Here is a 19303-nt window from a genome sequence, read left to right on the forward strand (position 1 = left end):
CATGTCACTGTACTTTTTTAACCTTTGGACACAAAATGTAGTATTTTAAATTTCTGTGACTAAAAGTTAGAATTGTAGCAATCAGGTATTTTTTAATTTAAATATAAAAGTTCAGAATATTTTATTTGCCTGTATTCTGAGTAAACATTAACATCTGTATCCCATGTTGTAGAAAAACGTTAAAGAAATTAAATTACACAGATAAAAACAAGATAAACAATTTAAAAAAAATAAAGAAAGGTTTTTTTAAACAAGAGAAAAATATATATTTGGTTGAGTTAAATAAAAAAAAAAAAAACTTAAAATGTGGTTCATATTTTAACATTCTCTAAACAGTACATTGAGATCACTCAAGCTCATAGATGAGAAACCTCAGAGACTTTATCCCTTAGACTTCATAGAGCTCATCTTTGAATAATCTCTCATTTAAATTTCTCACAGCATCAAATTTCTCATTGGAGATCAAATCTTTTTCCTGGAGTTTGTCTAGAACGGCTGCTGCCTCGTTCACTGTCCATCAGAGCCGTTGAATGGCGATCCATGAAATGCTGTCCAGAAAAATAAAAAGCAAATGTAAAACATAATAAAACACAGTAAGTTGTAATGCTCTACAATATAGTTTTTCATAAATATATAGTTCTGAAAAAAGAAGCTGTTTTCAGTTATAAGGTTTTACATATCAGCACCTAATGAAAATCTCCTGGTCTTTACAAGACTGTAAAATTACTGAAACTGTAGATGAACAGCAACATGACGTCATTATTTAGTGAAAATTAAGCCAAAATGCTAAATAACTAAGCACACTGCTCCCTGTGCAAGTAACAGCCAGGTGCTGATACAGAAATGCACTTGATTATTGATAATCAGCATCTCTACAAAAGCAGTCGTTCAGTAGTTTCCTAGTCTGGAGCATTCAGGTGTGTGTTAACACAATTCCAAATAGGAAAGCAATAATTTTTAAAAAGAAATTGCTGATGTTCTTCAGTCTGGGAAGAAAGATCATTCGCAAACAGAAAACATTCAAGATAGCTTCCAGTCAACACAGGAGTCACTATCCCAGTAAATTCATCCCAGTATCAGACCATGCCCTGCTCAGAGAAACTGCAAGAAACCCAAGAGCTACATCTGAGACTCTGCAGGCCTCAGCATGTTAAAGTTAATAAGAGTACAATTAGAAAAAGATGAACAAGTTTTGAACGGGCTTTTTTGGAAAGAGGGTAAATATCTTCTATCTAAAAAGAACAGCAGCAATGCTGCATGTGAAAAAAAAAAGCAATATATTTTGGATAGGTGAGACCTAAGTAGGCATGTTTGAACAAAATACACAGCACTACCTTTGGAGAAAACCAAACAGCATATCAGCACAAACACCTCAAACCAACTGTCGAGCACGGCGGTGGAAGGGTGATGGTTTGGGCTTTGTTTTATAGCGACGGGATCAAACTGGAAATCGTGCAAAGAGACAGTGATCCAGACCACAGCGAGAACTTTACAGCAAATGGGTGAAAAAGAAAGACTGCTTTTTGTTTCTCTCAGGTTTGTTTTTAGGTTGTTTCAGAACCCAGTTTTCTTTTTAAATTATGTCTTGATAAGCAAATCATAAGATTTGAAAAAGGAATTTACTTTATAAAATAATCATGGATTAAAGCGAACCTCTTACCCTGTTCTTGGTGAATACTTGTGCTTAATATTCATCTGGAATAAAAGGGGTCAAGCTGGTCAAATACTGGCCTTGTCTAAATATTTTAGATGAGCTGCGTTAGGGTAACAACATATAAAACACTAACCTGTTCCGATAGCGCACGTCCACACGGTGTCCTTTTCCTTTCCTCCCCTGCGCTCAACTTCAAGTTTCAGTTTCATGTTTCCGAACTCGCTTTTTTCATTTCCAATGACCACCTCAAAGAAATTAGTGTCGCTCCACTCCAACATGAACTGCTGTTTCTGCAGAGAAAACGTTTTATGGAAACTTGAGGATTTTTGCTGTTTCTATGTTATGGTGCAATGAACAGAAGGGCAGCTTAGTCCAAACCTCAGGGCAGATTTGTGCTGTGTCCCAGTCTGTTGAGAGGTAGAAATAACTCTCCAGCTGTACAGGGTCAACAGGACTTGTCTTTTGGATTTTTCTGAATCCGTCAGATTTCTCCTTCTTCTCCACTTCCTGAAACATGGAAAAATGGACCATTCTTCACATACAAGTAATGGTTGGAAATCTTTGGGAATCGTGTTCACATCTATTCACGTCTTTAATGAACATATGTGTTTGTGTTTATATCAAGATGAGAACATTGATTTGCACTACTGCAATCCATGTAACTGAAAAGGGAAAATGCCAAGCAAACACAAGTAACAACTACAAAGTTAAAAAAAAGCTCAAAGCTGTTCAAAAAACAGCTTTTGAAAGAATGATTAAATTACATTAGCATAAAGATGGCTGTAAGTTCTTAACTTTTAATGCAGTTTTCTCTGCCTGAAAGTCAATAATGTTGTCAGTTGGGTTGTCAAAACATTTAGAGACCAAACTCTATTAATTTGTTGCCTTGTAGTGTCACTGTGTTTTTGTATTTATCAATGAGAGCATTTTATTTCTCTGTGTTATTATATATTTTTCCTCACTTCTACTTTATATTGTTGCTCCAGTACGTGGCATTGTATTACCTGTTGTATTAGAGGATCATGTGGGACCAGGTAAACGTGCAGAGTGAGGCCAGATGTGATTTGCATGTATATCAAGACATCAGCAAAAACTTTTAGATATAGGCCCAGTTTCTTTAGGATCATGGCTCCTCTTAGAGAGAACTCCGGCTTGTTTAACTTCACATGGGATGATGTCATTTCAGACACTTGCTCCAAATAACCTCCACTGCTGTCCACATGCAGAACTCGAAATATGTCTGACATTGCTGCATTTTCACCTGCAAAGCACAAACAGTCATGTGTGCATAAATATCTTTATTACTGTAATAAAACAATCATATGCGTTTTACGACTGCTCACCTGTACAGATCCAGTGCGGCAGACGGACTTCCTCTAGCTTCCCATCTGTGACTTTGATGTCCATTAGGGGTCCTGCTGGTATGTAGTCCATGCATACAGGTTTCCTCATGAATCGCTCCCATGAGCTAAACTGGTATCTGAAGCTGACGGTTTCCTTACAAACCCACCGCAAGGCAGACTCGCTGCATTCATATTTGCCACTTTCAGACTGCAGGCTGAATTTGAATAGACAAGACAAAATGCTCTGTTATGCTCTGTTCACATGCACGAACAGAAACAGCAAAACTGCAAATAGTACAAAGTGGTACTTTAAACCCAAACCACTTCATTGTGTGTCTTGTAATTAGTGATAACCTTCACCTGTAAGTATGAACCTTGTCCATTATCTGGACTTCAGGTTTCAGCTTCGTCCACGGACTGGAGTCCTGTTGTACAAGATATTTTTACATTGTCATGGTCATTGAAATTGTAAAATCTTTACAATTATTGTAAGATGCAATAAATGAGTAGAAAAAAATCCACAGAAACAGAGACTTACCATTTCATTGCCAAAAGCTTTCAGAAGTCTCTCAGAAGGTTCTTCTTAAAGCAAAGTTAATGTTTAAAGAGCTAGCTAACAAAATGCAATAATTCTAGCACAATTTTAACGTTACTTTAACTTGTGCGAGATTTCTATATGATATAAGTACATAAAAAACATGCTTTTTAATCTTAGCATCTTTAAAGCAGAAAAATGGAGGAAACACCATTTGGTCATGTAAAATTATCAACCTAGCTGTATTAAAACAACTATTGTCATTATAACATGAAAATTTTTAATACTCAAAGAGGAAAGCATTTAATTTGTTGAGGGAAAGGATTTTAATAGTTTCATTTTCTTACCCTCAGTTCTTCTGTGAACGTTGTAAGCAACAGGACCACTGATTGTAAATCCAAGATAAAAGAACACATGGCCTGAGTTCCAGAGGCTGTCTTTTTGGTTAACATCCAACTTGATCTCTGTGCCGCCAAATGTTGCATACAGCCTGTAATTTCTCACCACCCCTTTAACCCTGAGAAGTTTGTCTTTGACTGTTGGATTTCTGAAAATATCGTCGTTCCTCCAGTTTGTTTTTGGGTCTTCCAGTGCATCTTGGGTCCACAAGATTTCAAGGTTGCGTCTGTGAACAAGTCTGTTCAGACCCTGACCCGGTCCAAGAAAAAATATGGGTCGAAGGTACCTTGACTGAAAGAGTGACTTATATTCTTGTTCATAGGAATACAGAATATTTTGGATTAAATGAGGGAGGTCAAAGGTCAATTTGTCTTCACCATCTGTAGGCCAACACAACAGCAGAGCTAACATGTGAAACTCGGGTTGCATCTCAGGAGCCAATGGCATTTTCTCTGTAAAGCTGCTTTGGTAGTCGGAGCTGGACGGAGGTTCTTTCATATTTATCAGCATGATATTGGCCAGAACGTAGTTGAGTAAGGCATGTGTAGCAGAATGTTTGTGTTGGCAGATTTCTCTCCACCATACAGCAATGTCCTTGGTGTCTGATCTAGTGCATCTTTCAAGACATGAAAGTACTCCCGGAGAAGTGACAGCCAGTTTTTGTTTAAGTTTGTGGAAGGCTTTCTGGAGTTGATCATTTGGTTCTGCGTCTCCAACATACTTTTTGTAGCATTCTATTGTCTTTCTGGAAATGTAGGATGGATCTTCTTTCTTTACAACAGAATATGAATAAGTTAAAAAAGTGTCGAAAAATTCAGATCTTTTCTCAACCAAATCTCTGAGGCTGTTTATTAGCTCCTTAAACCTGAAAAGTTTCTCATCTCCGAGGGATTTCAGGACAGAGCCCAGAGACACAGTCTTTGTGAGAACTTGCTTCCAAAGTTCATCATGTCTGATAAGATGGTCATACAACAGGGTGCAAACTTCCAGATAACCAAACAGCCCTCTGGTGTTTAAAGCACGCAAGACTTTTTTATTGCCATCTCCTTGTTTGCCTTTCATGTGTTCATTCTCAGCAAGTCGTTCCTCATCTTCAAAAGCTTCAATGGCTTTTTGGGCAAGCTGTAAAATTTCTCTTGGCTTGGCAGAAAGTTTTAAGTTCTTCAGGTGGATCTTATGGACTTGGCCTAGTGTATCTGCAACATATGAACTCCAAGGTGCTCTCTGCTTTGCTTTTTTTGCCCAAATTTCTGCCTCATTGTAGTCTTCTATTTCTATATAATATAAACGAGCAAGAGTTTGTGGAAAAAGTGGGTTGTCATCAAATTTCTTTGAGGCCACCTTCAAGACTGACAGACTCTGACTTTTGCCTTTCTTTTTGTCATCATCTTCTGTCTTTGTAATATCTTGAATCAGTCTGGAAAACTTTTCTTTCTTCTCATTAATTACACCAGTTGGGTCCTCTATTATTTTAATTTCTCTTTTGGTTAGCATGTCTTTGACAAACCCAAGCAAACATGGGGGAACATAACTTTTGCAAAAACTGTTCAAGAAGTGTCTTGTTGTGTCACTTCTGGTCACACCTGCATCACCCAACAGTTCAGTACAACACTGAGCTATCATATTGTGAGCCATGCAAACCTTTTTTTCAGATCTTTCACCTTGTTGGAAGGTGACGATCAGATGACTGAAAGGCTGCATTTGATCCTCCAGTGAAAGGTCATCTTCATCTTCATGTCTGAGGAAGTCCAGGCACTGAGACTCCAGGAGATATGAACCTGGTACGTAGGCGTTCAGCAGACACAGGAAGGCAGCAAGCTGCATCTTCAGTGGCTTATTTGTTCTTTTGATATGTTCTAATGTAGCACATGCGTTCCTGATGTAGGCTTGAGAGAAATTAGACTGCAGAATGTTAAAACCATGAAACTGCTTGCATCGATCACCAAATCTTCTGCCAAGCTCCTCTTTTTTCATATCAAAGTCTGCTTGCTCTCTGTCTGAGAGAGATTTTTTGAGAATAATAGATTTTCTCATTTTCCTCTTGAACTTTTGTCTCAGTTCATAAGAACGCTCCTTTTGGTGGATAATCCCGTCACTGCTTCTCACACAGTTCAGTAAAATTACCACAGGCAAATCAATTTCTATATCCTGTTCAGCAATCTCTTCCATAATCCTGTCCTGGAGGATGTCCAATATGAACTCATCATTTAGTAACAACAGTACCGTTTTCTGGTGGCCATGGCTACCTGCTGTAAAAAGGCTGACCACATCTTGCGCAACTTTTGTGATATCTAATGTTGAGCCTGTCAAAACAGCACATCTGAAGGTTTTCCTCAAGTCCCACAGCACCTGCATAGCCAGTGTGGTTCCCCCACATCCTTGTTGATGAAACAGTTTAATTGTTGATGTCCCAGGGCCTTTTCTTCTCAGGTGAATTTGTTCTTTAAGGGTTTCATATCCATCTCGTTTGATAAAAGGAGTTGCATTGCCATCTGACACTGCTTGTTCACTGATATAGAAGTTTAACCAGTTCGGTGGGGCCCCTCTGTAAAAGTTTTCCTCCACTTGCTCAGCGTGTTGAGGTTCAACAAACTCTCCTTCAAACTGTCTGGTGTAGAGGACATCCAAAAATGAGAAGGAATCACTGATTTTACTCGTTACATGTATTTGTCCACCTTCAGCAGTGGGCAGGGCTGGTCTGTTTGCCATCTTCACACTTTCACTTTGCTTCACCCTAATGAATGTTAAACAAAACAAACATGAGTCCGTCTTATGTCTTAGCTTAAACTATTTGTAATTTAGGTCCTACATTCACTTTATGGAATGTGATACATTTAAATAGCCATTTCATTGCTGGTCAATCACATAAAATAAATATAGCCTTCTCCATGTAAAGAACCAGACACTAACTTCAATTAAAACTTCCATTTGTCATTTGCAGATCTTAAGAGATTTTTCTTACCTTCTCCCAAATTACACGGACAGCTCTAAAGACCTGCTATTATGTGTGTGTTCAAGCACTGGGACCGTGAATGTGTCATGTAACCTGGAAGGTAGTCGTCACACCCAAAGCAGGTTGGGATAATCAGGTACAGACATGTACACCTCTACAGTTTGAATGTTAGAGCAGTTCCAGTTTCAGAGTAGTTTAAAAAAAGGAATGAGTCAATTTAACAGCACATTTTCTTCCTGGTTTTTAAAAAAAGCAGAGGCTACGCTTGACGTGTTCAGTCAATAAACACGTCAAGCTGGCATAAAATATTGCACAATCAGACGCTAAAGATTGGAAATTTGCAAATTTGGCCAACAAAATAATAAAATATGTGATATATGTTAATATTGTCCTATTTTGAAACATTACCTACATTTGTTTAAAGGGCAGGGTGACTTCATTTGATTAGGAAATGCTTGTCACAACAGGAAATACTAAGGCTTTACTATGAACGGTTTAATGATGAAAGATAACAATTCTTTCTGTCTCTATTTCACTCATGTGGCTGCTGTTCAGGTCTCAGTTTGCAATTAAACAGTGCTTGAGTATTTGGAAACATTTAAACAAATAAAAGGAGGGCATTAAAATAGGTTAGGATGTAAGCAAATGTAAATAATCAATGAAGAGTGTTTGGAAGCGCATCAAAAAAGAATATTTATGTGGCTTGATCACAGACAGTTCTCTATTATCCAAAATGTTTTTCACTCTCTTTTTCTGTCACATTCACTCTCTTTCTCACACACACACACACACACACACACACACACACACACACACTTACTTAATGAATGCTGACCTATGTTTTATAAAATCATGTGTACATAACCTGGTTCTGGTCTTAAAAAGGGTAAAAGGACATGACAGACTTATATAGAGGTCACTCTATAAAAAAAAACTCCTCTCACCCCTACTGGTGGTCTATGGCCACCACCACTATATCCGGTTGGTTAGCCACCTCCATCCGGAAGTCTCACAGGATCTTAGCTCAGTCATTCTCCACCACCCTAGAGGATGTCTCCCATTTTGACCTCTGGACTTCCAGGCCATATTTGGCACAGATGTTCCTGTACACTATGCCGGCCACTTGGTTATGGCGTTCCATGTATGCCCTGCCTGCTAGCATCTTGCACCCTGCTGTTATGTGTTGCCATCTTCCTGATGTATTTGTGGATGTTTGTTGTCTCATCCTGGACCGTGGTACTGACACTCACCAGTCCCCGTTCTCCTCCTTTCCGCTTAGCATACAGGTATCATTCTTAGTGCTGCAATCACATCATCTAGTAGATCTTCTGAGGGTACTTCACCTAGTCTTGGTAACTGGCTACGGGGGATCCAGGTTTCCCCACTTCTCATCAGGGTGCCCTGGTACCTAGACACCTGTCTCGGACTTTGTTGATTAGGGTGACGTCCGAGATGGCATGACTTTATATTTCCCTCTCTCGTTCATGTCGAGAATGAGAGAGAAGGGGGGGGTCTAGCCTAGGACTCTTACTGGATACAGATGGTAAATGGCCTGCATTTGTATAGCGCTTTTCTAGTCCCTAAGGACCCCAAAGTGCTTCACACTACATTCAGTCATTCACCCAATCACACACACATTCACACACTGGTGATGGCAAGCTACATTGTAGCCACAGCTGCCCTGGGGCGCACTGACAGAGGCGAGGCTGCCGGACACTGGCGCCACCGGGCCCTCTGACCACCACCAGTAGGCAAACATGGGGTTAGTATCTTGCCCAAGGATATTTGGCATGCAGCCAGGAGGCAGCCTGGGATTGAACCACCGACCTTCTGATTAGTGGCTGACCTGCTCTGCCACCTGAGCTACAGCCACCCGATGCCCCAGGTGCCCCAGGTGGGAATCAGATGCCCCAGGTGGGAATCAAACTTGTGACTCCTGCTCCAGAGATGTACATATATATGCAAAAGTATTCCCTTGTCTGCCTTCACATACATATGTTCACTGTTTTCTTTATGTTGTTGTTGTGATTTGGTGCTATATATAAAATAATCGGCTTGCCTTAAGTGAGATCCTATTTTTAATCCATAGAGCTTAATATGCAGCTATATCCAGAGGTGGGAAGCAATGAAGTACAAACACTTTGTTACTGTACTTTACATGAGTATTTTTTTCCTGGTATCCAAGAGGCTTCTTCAATTCTTAAACCAAAAGGTGGAAAGTCCCAGGCATTTAAAGTGGGGATTGTCAGTGATTTATTATTAAATAATGTTAATATTATTTCACTACTAATCATGTCTCAAAATAAATTAAAAGCATGTTTAACAATTTATGGTATTATGTGTGTTATTAAATGATGCCAATATTTCACTTTGAAATAATTTTATAAGACGTGGCACTTCACAAAACTAAAGGCCAGACGTGCAAAACTGTTAGGCTGGGCTTTAAACAACTAACTGTTTCAGATGTACTAAATAATCTGCAAACAAACTTTAAATTAATAGTAAATATAATTTACTAATTAGGGTGGCTGGCCTCTTCCTTAGAGATAGGGTGAGAAGTTCGGCCATCCGGGAGGGGCTCAGAGTAGAGCCGCTACTCCTCCACATTGAAAGGAGCCAGCTGAGGTGGTTCAGGCATCTGACAAGGATGCCTCCTGGGCGCCTCCTGGCTGAGGTGTTCCGAGCATGTCCCACTGGAAGGAGGCCCCGGGGCAGACCCAGGACACGCTGGAGAGATTATATCTCTCAGCTGGCCTGGGAACGCCTTGGTGTTCCCCCGGATGAGCTAGAGGAGGTGGCGAGGTCTGGGCTTCTCTGCTTAGGCTGCTGCCCCTGCGACCCGGCCCCGGATAAAGCGGAAGAAGATGGATAAAATATAATTTTTCAAATATGTCTATGAAATCAGTACCAAATGTGTGTAAATGTGCAATTAAATACTTTATTGAGTAAACTCGGATAATAAAACAAACAGCCCTCCTAAACTAGACAAGAACAATAAGTAAAAAGAAATCAAACACTGGTTAGACAGGGGTAAAAACAAAAACAAACAAACAAAAAACTGAATATAAATCCTTTTCACATTTAAACTTGGATAAATCCATAACATTATCGAACCTTTATTTAACAGCATGTACATCCTCTTTTATACTTTAGAATCTAACACATAAAACAAACACAAAAAGGCAACCTTTAATTGAGAAGACCCAAATGCAGATGCCTGTATACGGGACTTAACAAAAGCAAGCCATTTATAGAGGTTGCACAAAATACAAAACAAAAGGCAAACGTAGACTAAGACTTTGCCTGCAGGAAACATAACCTGGAAAGTACTAGCATGGAGAAAGAACCTACGTTCCAGCACCAGACAAGGGCAGATTTGGCCAGTATATACACAGCGAGGGTGATCAGGGAGGTGAAGACAGCTGGGAATACAGGAAGGAAAAAAAACAGGAGTAACAAGACAGGAAGCAAAACAACAATTTAAAACGATACTTTGAGGAGACATTTTTCTTCAGATGTTGATTAGCAAAGTCTTTAGAAATGTATAAACAAAATATTAAATAGACACTATGCAAAGAAGCCAAATTTTAGGAAGTAAATCATCTCTAAGAATCAGAAAGTCTGAAAGTCTGTTGTTTAGGTGTTAGCATAGACAATACATACATGACTAAAAGTGCTGGATCACATGCATCACATCAACGCTACAGCACAATTTTCGCCTTTTAGTTTTTGCCCCTACATATAAAAAGACATAAATACTATAAAGGAAGCTTCAGAATCACTTTCCTATTGGGGGGGATGTTGAGCAGGATTCACAAACTTGGATGTCCCCCATTATCTTGTATGATGTTTAAAGCTTAAGGGGCAGCTTTGGTCTCTTTCACACTGTTGGTCAGAGTTTTCCCATTCTGATCTGCAATAACTGATGTAATCAGCAAACAAAAAATAAAGTAAAACAACAGAAAAATGGATAATACAGGTTAAAAAACACAATACAATATTATGCTATGGTGTAAATCTAAAAAGTCCAATAAGTAACTATTACTGTAATGTAGCCAAATAAATTCTCATTTGCACTGTTTAATTTTGTAATATTGCATTTATGTGTATGTACTTTATGTTATTATTGCACCGTGAATCATGTCAAAACTTGTAATAGACCTGCCGGTGCACCGTGTCCATTTCACGCTTTCCCTTTCCAAACCATGAAAAAGACACACATGCAGAAGTTGCAGTAAGTTGCACGCTGTAGTAACTGCAGAGTGAGATATTTTATTTCAAGCTAACATGACAATAATCAAGTGAAAGTGTTCAAATGGACATTATTAACACATTTACATCTATATACATAGATGCCACCTAGCTGAAATTTACTCTATGTCTTTTTGTTCAATCCTGACTTCTTGGCTTAATATGTTATCTCGCCCTGCTGGTAATGCAACTTCTACATGTGTGTACATTTCACATTTTGGAGAGGCAAAGCATGAAACAACTACTAACTAGTAGTGAATGTTTGCAGAGCATTTTACTTCATTGCAATGTTACTGTTATGTTATCTTACCTGTGTCTGCAGTTTTATTCTGAATGCCAAAGGCCACAGGACCTCTGATAGTAAATCCAAGGTAGAAGGTAACTTGACGTTTTTTCCAACAGCTGTTTTGCAGATTGGCATTGATCTTAGTCTCTTTACCACCAACTCCTGTATATACTCCGTAGTCTCTTACTACTCCATCAAGTCTAAGAAGGAGCTCTTGGACATCAGGACTTCTGAAGATTTCTTCTTTCTTCCAGTTATCGCTCCAATCTGGTTTTGCTTTCAGATGATTTTCAATAATTGTTCTGTGAACAATTCTTTTCACACCTTCACCTTTTCCAATGAAAAACACAGGAAGAAGATACCTGGCACGAAAGTACTTCTTATATGCATTTTCGTAAGTGTTCTGCATTTGCTGAATTATTTGACTGATGTCATAAACACACTGGCCTTCATTTTCAGGCCAGTACAAGAGAAGGGTGAACATGTGCAGCTCAGGTGGGTCTGTGTCACTTGGGGGCATTTTCCGTCTAAATAGTGTGAGGATGTTGTTGACAAGAGACGTTTCTGAATCTGCACTTGGACACATTTCTCTACACTTTGTAGATATGTCTTCGAGCTCTGATTGAGTGTATTGTTTGACAAGAAATGACAGCACTTCCACAGACTGGTCATCTATGTTTCCCTCCTGAAACATCTGGATGAGTTGTTTTGCAGTTGTGTCTCCAACATACTTCTGGTAGCACTCTGAGATGTCTTCAGATATATATTCAGGATCATCTTTCTCCGTGTTAGGCTTTGAGTAAGTCAGATATTGTTCCAAAAAAATGCATTTTCTTTCAACTTTATCTCTGAGGCTTTCTAGTAGTTCAATGAATCCGAGGAGTTTGTAGCCTCTAAGTGATTTCAGGAAAGAGGTCGCCGATACTTTTTTTGTGAGAACCTTTTCCCAGGTTTCATTTTGACTAACAAGTTTGTCATATAGAGTATTGCAGACCTGCAGGTAACCAAAAAGCCCTCTTGAATTAAAAAGTCTTGAAACATTCCTCTTGCCATGTTCTTTCATGTCTGGTCCATCTTCATCCTCAGCTAATCTTTCTTCATCTTCAAAAACTTTAATTGCTTTTTGAGCCATTTGCAAAATTTCTCTTGTTTTGGCAGAAACATTTTGCTTCATTAGGCGGTTTTTATGGACTTGGCCAAGTGTGTCAGCAACAAATGAATTTTGAGGATCTCTTTCTATTGCTCTCTGTGCCCACATTTCTGCCCGATTGTAGTCTTTTAGTTCTATATAATAAAAACGAGCAAGAGCTTGTGGAAAAAATGGATTTTGAAAGATTTTACATGAGGCCTTCTCTAAAACTGTTGCACACTGACATTTCCCCTCCATCGTATGAATGTCTAGAATTAGTCTAGAAAACTTTTCCTGTTTCATTTCTGTGCTGTTGACTTGGTCCACTTCTTTTTTCATTTCTCTTTTGGTTAGCATGTCTTTGACAAAACCAAGCAACCACAGAGGAATCTCATATCTGCAAAAACTGTTCAAGAAGTTTCTTGTTGTGTCACTTCTGGTCACACCTGCCTTTGCCAACAGTTTAGTACAACATTCTGCTATCATAGTGTGAGCCATGCGGACTTTTTTCTCACAACTTTCATTTTGTTGGAAGGTAATAATGAGATGATTTAAAGGCTGCATTTGATCCTCCAGTGAAAGGTCATCGTACTTGTCTTGTCTGAGGAAGTCCAGGCACTGAGACTCCAGGAGATATGAACCTGGTACGTAGGCGTTCAGCAGACACAGGAAGGCAGCAAGCTTCAGTGACTGGTTTGTTTTTTTCCTTTTTTCTAATGCAGCACATGCCTCCCTGACGTAGTCCTGAGAGAAATTACTTTGCATTATGTTAAAGCCATGAAATTGTTCACATTTATCTTTGTACCTCTTTTGAAGCTCTTCCTTTTTCTTATCAAACTTGTCCTTCTCATTGTCTGAGAGTGTGTTCTTTAGGACAACGTGGTCACTCTGTTGAGGTGCATTGTTTCTCACACAGCTGAGGAAAATGACTACAGGCATACGAGTAACTATCTTCTGCTCAGCAACTGTCATCATAATGCTGCTCTGGAGATCTTCCAGAATCGACTCATTGTTCAGCAACAACAACACAGTTCTCTGGTGGTTTTGACTGCCTGCTGTGAAAAGTTGGACAACCTCCATTGCAACTTTTGTAATATCTGAGGTGGAGCCAGTTAAAACAGCACACCTGAAGGTTTTTCTCAAGTCCCACAACACCTGCATGGCCATTGTAGTTCCTCCACATCCTGGTTGGTGTGTCAGTTTTACAGTTGATATCCCTGGGAATTTTCTATTTTTCTTAATTTGTTCCCTGAGTTCTTCGTATCCATCTCTTTTGATAAAAGTAGTTCCAGTCTTTAGGGACTCTGCCTGTTCACTGATGTAGAAATTTAACCACTCAGGTGGGGCCCCTCTGTAAAAGTTTTCCTCAGCCTTTTTTGTGCATTCCAGGAGATCTTCATCTGAATATTTTCCTTCAAACTGATCTGCATGGAGAATATCCAACAATGGGAGGCTTCCCATATGCAATTCCCCTTCCTTAGTGGACCATGCTGGTCCATTTGCCATCTTTAGCTTTAAGTGTCCTGCAGCATAATAAACGTGTGAAAAGATTTTTAGTCTGAACTGTTCTCTGAGGCTAAATGGCAGTAGCACACACACATTTTAAATGTACATTACTAAGGGTTAGGATTTTACATTCATCAAATTATACCTACTGCGTTAGTTTTATTCTTGATTGTTATTATTCACTAGCTGGGCCCACGTCCTCATTTTAGGTGTGACAGCGTTTTAGTAGGTAAAAGTGAATGCTTTGACATGAATTGAGCTGCGGTTTGGGGAGGACTTGAAGGGGACTGGCGATGGCTCCCGGGCTGGGCAAATCCCCATGTACTAAATAGAAGTGAAGAAGTTAAAGAATGGAGAACAAGGGATCAGCTTGCAGTACTGGGGGGTACCTATATAGATGACAGCCGGAAGGAGCGTGTTTGGAGGTGTGGTCCTGCTCCTGAAATTCCGATACATAATCTCCAATTACTGGTTTTAACCCTTTAAACGCTGACCTAATTTAGCCTTTAAACCAGGGGTAGGCAACTCCAGGCCTCAAGGGCCGGTGTCCTGCAGGTTTTAGATGTGTCCTTGATATAACACAGCTGTCTTGAAGTTCCTCAACATGTCTTGAAGTTCTCCAGAGGCCTGGTAATGAACTAATCATGTGATTCAGGTGTGTTGACTCAGGGTGAGATCTAAAACCTGCAGGGACACTGGCCCTCGTGGACTCGGATTGGGGACCCCTGCTTTAAACCCTAACCCATCACCAGTGACGGTTAGCATTTTTAGCAAGGGTAGGAAACTCCAGGCCTCGAGGGCCGGTGTCCCTGCAGGTTTTAGATCTCACCCTGAGTCAACACACCTGAATCACATGATTAGTTTATTACCAGGCGTCTGGAGAACTTCAAGACATGTTGAGGAGGTCATTAAGCCATTTAAATCAGCTGTGTTATATCAAGGACACATCTAAATCCTGCAGGGACACCGGCCCTCATGGACTGGGATTGGGGACCCTTGGTTTAAAGGGTTAATTAAAATTTGGCATGTAGTAGTGTTTTAGAAAATAAAGCAGACTTGGAGATAAGTACTTCTACATCAAACTTGTAATTCTGACCCCTAAAGTTATCTTCATCCACTAAATATATTTTATGTATTGTACTTTTACAAGCCCCTGGAATCTTCTAAAACCTGGAATCATTATGTCCAAGCAGTTTTTCCCAGGTCTAACCACAGATTGACTGTAGGGTCATTCCATCTCATATCATCAAATCTTTACAAAAAAATCTGCTCAAGCATCTTCAACTTTTTTAAACATGTATATAATGATTGGTGTGAAATTTTACATTCATACATAAAATACTTTTCAATATATATTTTTCTGAGAAAAACAAATCTGATCAATTTTCATACCAAACTCTGAGACTGTTGAACAGAAAGTCTGTGTTGATTTAAGATGTAATCACTGCTGTTGTATATGTAGCACTTTTTGTGTCCGGACAGAGATTTACAAGTGTAACTTCTCAAAAACTCCATAAAGATTTCTCTTACCTTGTGTTCTACTTGATGCAAATGTGTTTGATGTCCTCTCATATCTTACATGTATTAGTGACTAGTGACTTTTGTGCTGGAGTTATATATAGTATACAGCCACTTGTCACACCCAGGTAGGTGTGAGAGTAGATACTCAGCACACACTGACCAGGTGAGGTAGTAGTAAGATATGTTCAAAATGTTTGAAGGAATCATTAGGACTTTATATTTACTTGTTTCTGAGAAAAAGGCAGATTGGAATAAAGCCTATTAAAGATATTCAGATGGAAAATCTAGAAGAAGCTATCAATGAAAGATCAGGGAAAATGTAAAAAAAATGTCTTCAATGTTTGAGGTTATTGTTTTCTTACTTTGACGCAGCAGTATTATTGTGCGACAAAGATTGAACATTTCCAGGAAAAGCGTGGGGGTGAGATCAACAGATATGTTACTGACAAGAGGCCATGCAACTGTAAACTTTGTAACACTGTCAACAGTTTCTTTCATATTCTAACATGCTTTGTTTCCTTCATTTCTTTCTTCTTTCATTTCATTTCTTTCAAAGGCATTTTAAGTTTCCTTTTTCTGATAATGAAACGTACCACTGCAATGTTTTCTGTTCTTACTATCTGACTGTCAAATGTTACCAGTGTTTTTTAGGTTATGACATAGTCATGCTGATATTGGAGTGCGGTGTAATGCACTTTTAAGGTTGCTATATAGGTCTTAGTTTGCAGATGTGCATATAATGCTTAATAAGGACATTTTTAGGATCTTTTGGTTATTACAACTAAATGACAGGGCTCCACGAAATGTAACCTTGATCACAATTTTGGCTTCCCACGATTAAATTAACACAATCTTGAAAATGATCTGTTATTTAAAAAACAAAGCAAAAGCAAATTAAGTACTCCCTAAACGATGCCTGATCACAAGCTTTCATGTACCACACACACGCACAGCTGTTCATTGCATCACACAGCTTGAAGTTTCCTGGACTTGTCAGTACAAGTAACACTGCCAAAAATCAGAACAACAAAAAACAAAATGTCTGGCACAACGTGTGGAAATGCTTGATTTTTAAATAATGTGTGTCTGTGCAGAGAACTAAACTGACAATTTTTTCAACCAGCTGAAAAGGGGAAATGTAGAAGGATCCCACAGCTGTCGAGTACTTTTCTACGAGTTTAGTCCCATCTGTCATGTAGATGAATGGAGTGAAAGAGTTTAAATTTTATTTCTATTAAATGCAATCTTGTCCAGCTAAATATGGATCTCATAGATCTGCAGAGGTTAATTAGCAGTAATATAGAAAAATGTGAAAGAAGCCCTGTTGATATAGGTTTTGGTGCCTTTTTTAAATTTTATATTTTTCTTCTAAGTGAGGAATAAGCAGGAGCAGTTTTACTTTTGCCACTGAAAGAATAAAGTTATATATGAAGAAAACAAAGGAAATGTTTTATTTATGTTCTAGTCCTGCCATGTTGCAAGAGAGCCTGCTTATGCAGTTCAACAGACCGACCACGTTCACAACGTGAACCACGTTTTATTTTGCCTTTGCCATCAGAACGTCATTACAATCTGGCTACCTGACAGAAAATGACAATGAATCCACATTTTTGCACAGATTTGACCTTTTAAAGGTCCTAAACTTTTGATCAGCTGTAAAACAGCCTGTTTCAGTTTAAGTGTTGTTTTTAATAAATTGCATGCTCAAGACCATTTTTCAAGTGGTCTTCAACTTTTGAGCCGGACTGTGTTTTGATGTGTAATTTTAGTACAGTGAAAAAGTGACACAATTTTAGTTCAGTCTCATTTAAATTGTGACAAAACGCCTGCCACATTATTTAAGAACTGTGTGCCTTACAAAGATAAGAGGCCATATGAATATTAGACAAAACATCCCACTGACTGACTCAAAAGACAGTAACACACAGTTACTGAACAGAATAAGATTTTTTTTAAGTGCTGGAAACAAGTAAACACTTGTCTACTGTGCATGTTCTTTCATGCTAACTCTATTTAGAATGCTTTCATATGTATTATTATAATAATACATATCATTATTATGAAAGCAAAATCAAAGCCATAGGACGCCATTCTTATGGCGCCATAGCTGCTATATGCTAAGACTGATAACATTAATATTAAAAATGTTTCAAAGATGCCTCTATTGCCTGCTACAGCAAAACATACATGCCTAGAAATGAACTTTGATCATTTCAAACATCACCAGAAATTCCTTATTGTCAAACACGTCATGACACATGGGTCCTCCACACCAGCAGTTTGTAACTAAATCCAGTTGGGACTTTTTGTGTGCATGAGAATATTAGTCTCAATGAAAAGTACTTTTATATTTTATATTTTTGCTGTGCACCTCTAGAAAAATGCAATCACATGAAGTACAGAAGCAAAACACAACATTGAAGAAAGTCCAATTTCATTCAACTCAGCCTCCCTTTGACAGTTCAAAGACACAAAACAAACAACATTGCTGCACGTCATCTCATCTCACATTCAGCATTCCTACATTTGCAACATTCTCGTTGTCGTCACCGGCATCTCAACATCGCATTCTTCTGCAAGACCTGCCACATTCCACTGTTGTAACTCATCATTTCATGGCCCTGTATCACTTCACAAAGCATCTAATAACGATTAATCTTAACCTTAGACACTTAAATTATGTCTAAGGTATTACGTTTGTATATTAACACATATAAAGCAAATGAAACTGATATAAAAACATTCTGAACACATGAATGTAGCATAAATCATCTAACTCATTATGAGATCATTTAATTGATAACTTTTTAGATTTTTTCTAGAAATGTTTATTAATTCTTAAATTTAGATCATTTATTATAAAAACAACACAGGAGGAATGACTGCAGCAGTTGGAAATAACCAGCACAGCACAGAGGTACTGGAGTTACATTCATATTTTATTTAGGATTGACCGATATTTCCACTACATAATTAAACTAATGAAGAAGTTAATGTCATAAAAATGTATTTATTTAGTTTCTCACATATGGGGCTTACAATACAGTATTGATCACATTTGTGTGGTGACGTTACAGTCACTTAAAGCCTGTTTATTCTGCTTTCATTGGTTTGTGTTTGCACAATGTGTCCAGACTGTCTGTAATATAAAAGACTTTTTTTTGCACTTTGTGAATATAGTGCCTCATAAGGAGCATGCAACCCAATGTCACTGCAAAGTGTGTAATAGGCCAGCTGGTCTATTGTGTGGATGTCATGCTTTGCCTCGCCTATGCATGCTTAAGCTACAGTACTTTGCAGAACCAGCAGAGGTTAAAAATGTATTTAAAGCATCACGAAAACAGTCAGGGGAAACTTAAACTTAAAGAAACATTACGAACACATTTACACGTAAATACATATCAGCCATTTAGCTTAATCATAATGTGACATAGAAGGAGCCTGGAGTGTACTTCATAACATCCTTTCTCAGAAGTGTCTTGTTAGCTTTAAATAAATTACAGACCTCTGCTGGTACACGTGTCAATTTCACGCCTGGGAGAGGCAAAGCGTGACATCCACTCAATGGACCAGCGGCTCTGTCGGGTTAGAGAATGTTTCATATATGATATTAATGTAGTGTTTTTTGATGTAGGCTCTAGAGGGCAGGATGTGACCACATTTACAGTGAACCAATAACAGCACCTTCTTTAAGGCTGTTTATTTCTTCTTTTGAAAACAACAGGT

At 38.6% G+C, this 19303-nt stretch overlaps 2 protein-coding genes across 5 annotated transcripts; both read right to left on the reverse strand.

The window, feature by feature from the left end:
• Window positions 1-14: 14 nt before the first annotated feature.
• On the reverse strand, window positions 15-6954 carry LOC146579812 (sterile alpha motif domain-containing protein 9-like). 4 transcript variants are annotated; one of them, XM_085265126.1, is made up of 10 exons: window positions 6894-6954; window positions 3880-6665; window positions 3536-3579; window positions 3358-3422; window positions 2998-3212; window positions 2659-2915; window positions 2033-2161; window positions 1788-1944; window positions 1661-1695; window positions 15-548 (listed from the first exon to the last, which is right to left on the reverse strand). In XM_085265126.1, the coding sequence occupies exons 2-9, from the start codon at window positions 6638-6640 to the stop codon at window positions 1685-1687; spliced, it is 3639 nt and encodes a 1212-aa protein (XP_085121252.1). In that variant the 5' UTR covers window positions 6641-6665; window positions 6894-6954; the 3' UTR covers window positions 15-548; window positions 1661-1684. The 4 variants fall into 4 exon arrangements, with proteins under 4 accessions (XP_085121252.1, XP_085121244.1, XP_085121228.1 ...); XM_085265118.1 differs by lacking the exon at window positions 1661-1695 and having other exon boundaries at window positions 3536-3576; XM_085265102.1 differs by lacking the exon at window positions 1661-1695.
• Window positions 6955-9578: 2624 nt separating this feature from the next.
• Window positions 9579-14063, reverse strand: LOC146579813 (sterile alpha motif domain-containing protein 9-like). Its single transcript, XM_085265191.1, has 2 exons — window positions 11446-14063; window positions 9579-10806 (listed from the first exon to the last, which is right to left on the reverse strand). The coding sequence occupies exons 1-2, from the start codon at window positions 14054-14056 to the stop codon at window positions 10742-10744; spliced, it is 2676 nt and encodes an 891-aa protein (XP_085121317.1). The 5' UTR covers window positions 14057-14063; the 3' UTR covers window positions 9579-10741.
• Between the last annotated feature and the right edge of the window lie 5240 nt (window positions 14064-19303).

Source organism: Mchenga conophoros, linkage group LG3 (assembly GCF_057382185.1).
Source record: "Mchenga conophoros isolate Kocher_MC1m ecotype Shallow Benthic linkage group LG3, M_conophoros_male_GT1.1, whole genome shotgun sequence".
Lineage (NCBI taxonomy): Eukaryota > Metazoa > Chordata > Actinopteri > Cichliformes > Cichlidae > Mchenga > Mchenga conophoros.

Bases quoted from the DNA above. Each gene is read 5' to 3' on its own strand.
- LOC146579812 (XM_085265102.1), bottom strand. From the start codon at position 6,640: ATGGCAAACAGACCAGCCCTGCCCACTGCTGAAGGTGGACAAATACAT. The intron at 3,423-3,535 runs GTAAGTCTCTGT...CTTGTACAACAG, and splicing joins AAGCTTTTGGCAATGAAATG to GACTCCAGTCCGTGGACGAA. The intron at 2,162-2,658 runs GTAATACAATGC...TCCATGTTTCAG, and splicing joins ATGATCCTCTAATACAACAG to GAAGTGGAGAAGAAGGAGAA.
- LOC146579813 (XM_085265191.1), bottom strand. From the start codon at position 14,056: ATGGCAAATGGACCAGCATGGTCCACTAAGGAAGGGGAATTGCATATG. The intron at 10,807-11,445 runs GTAAGATAACAT...TGATTACATCAG, and splicing joins GAATAAAACTGCAGACACAG to TTATTGCAGATCAGAATGGG.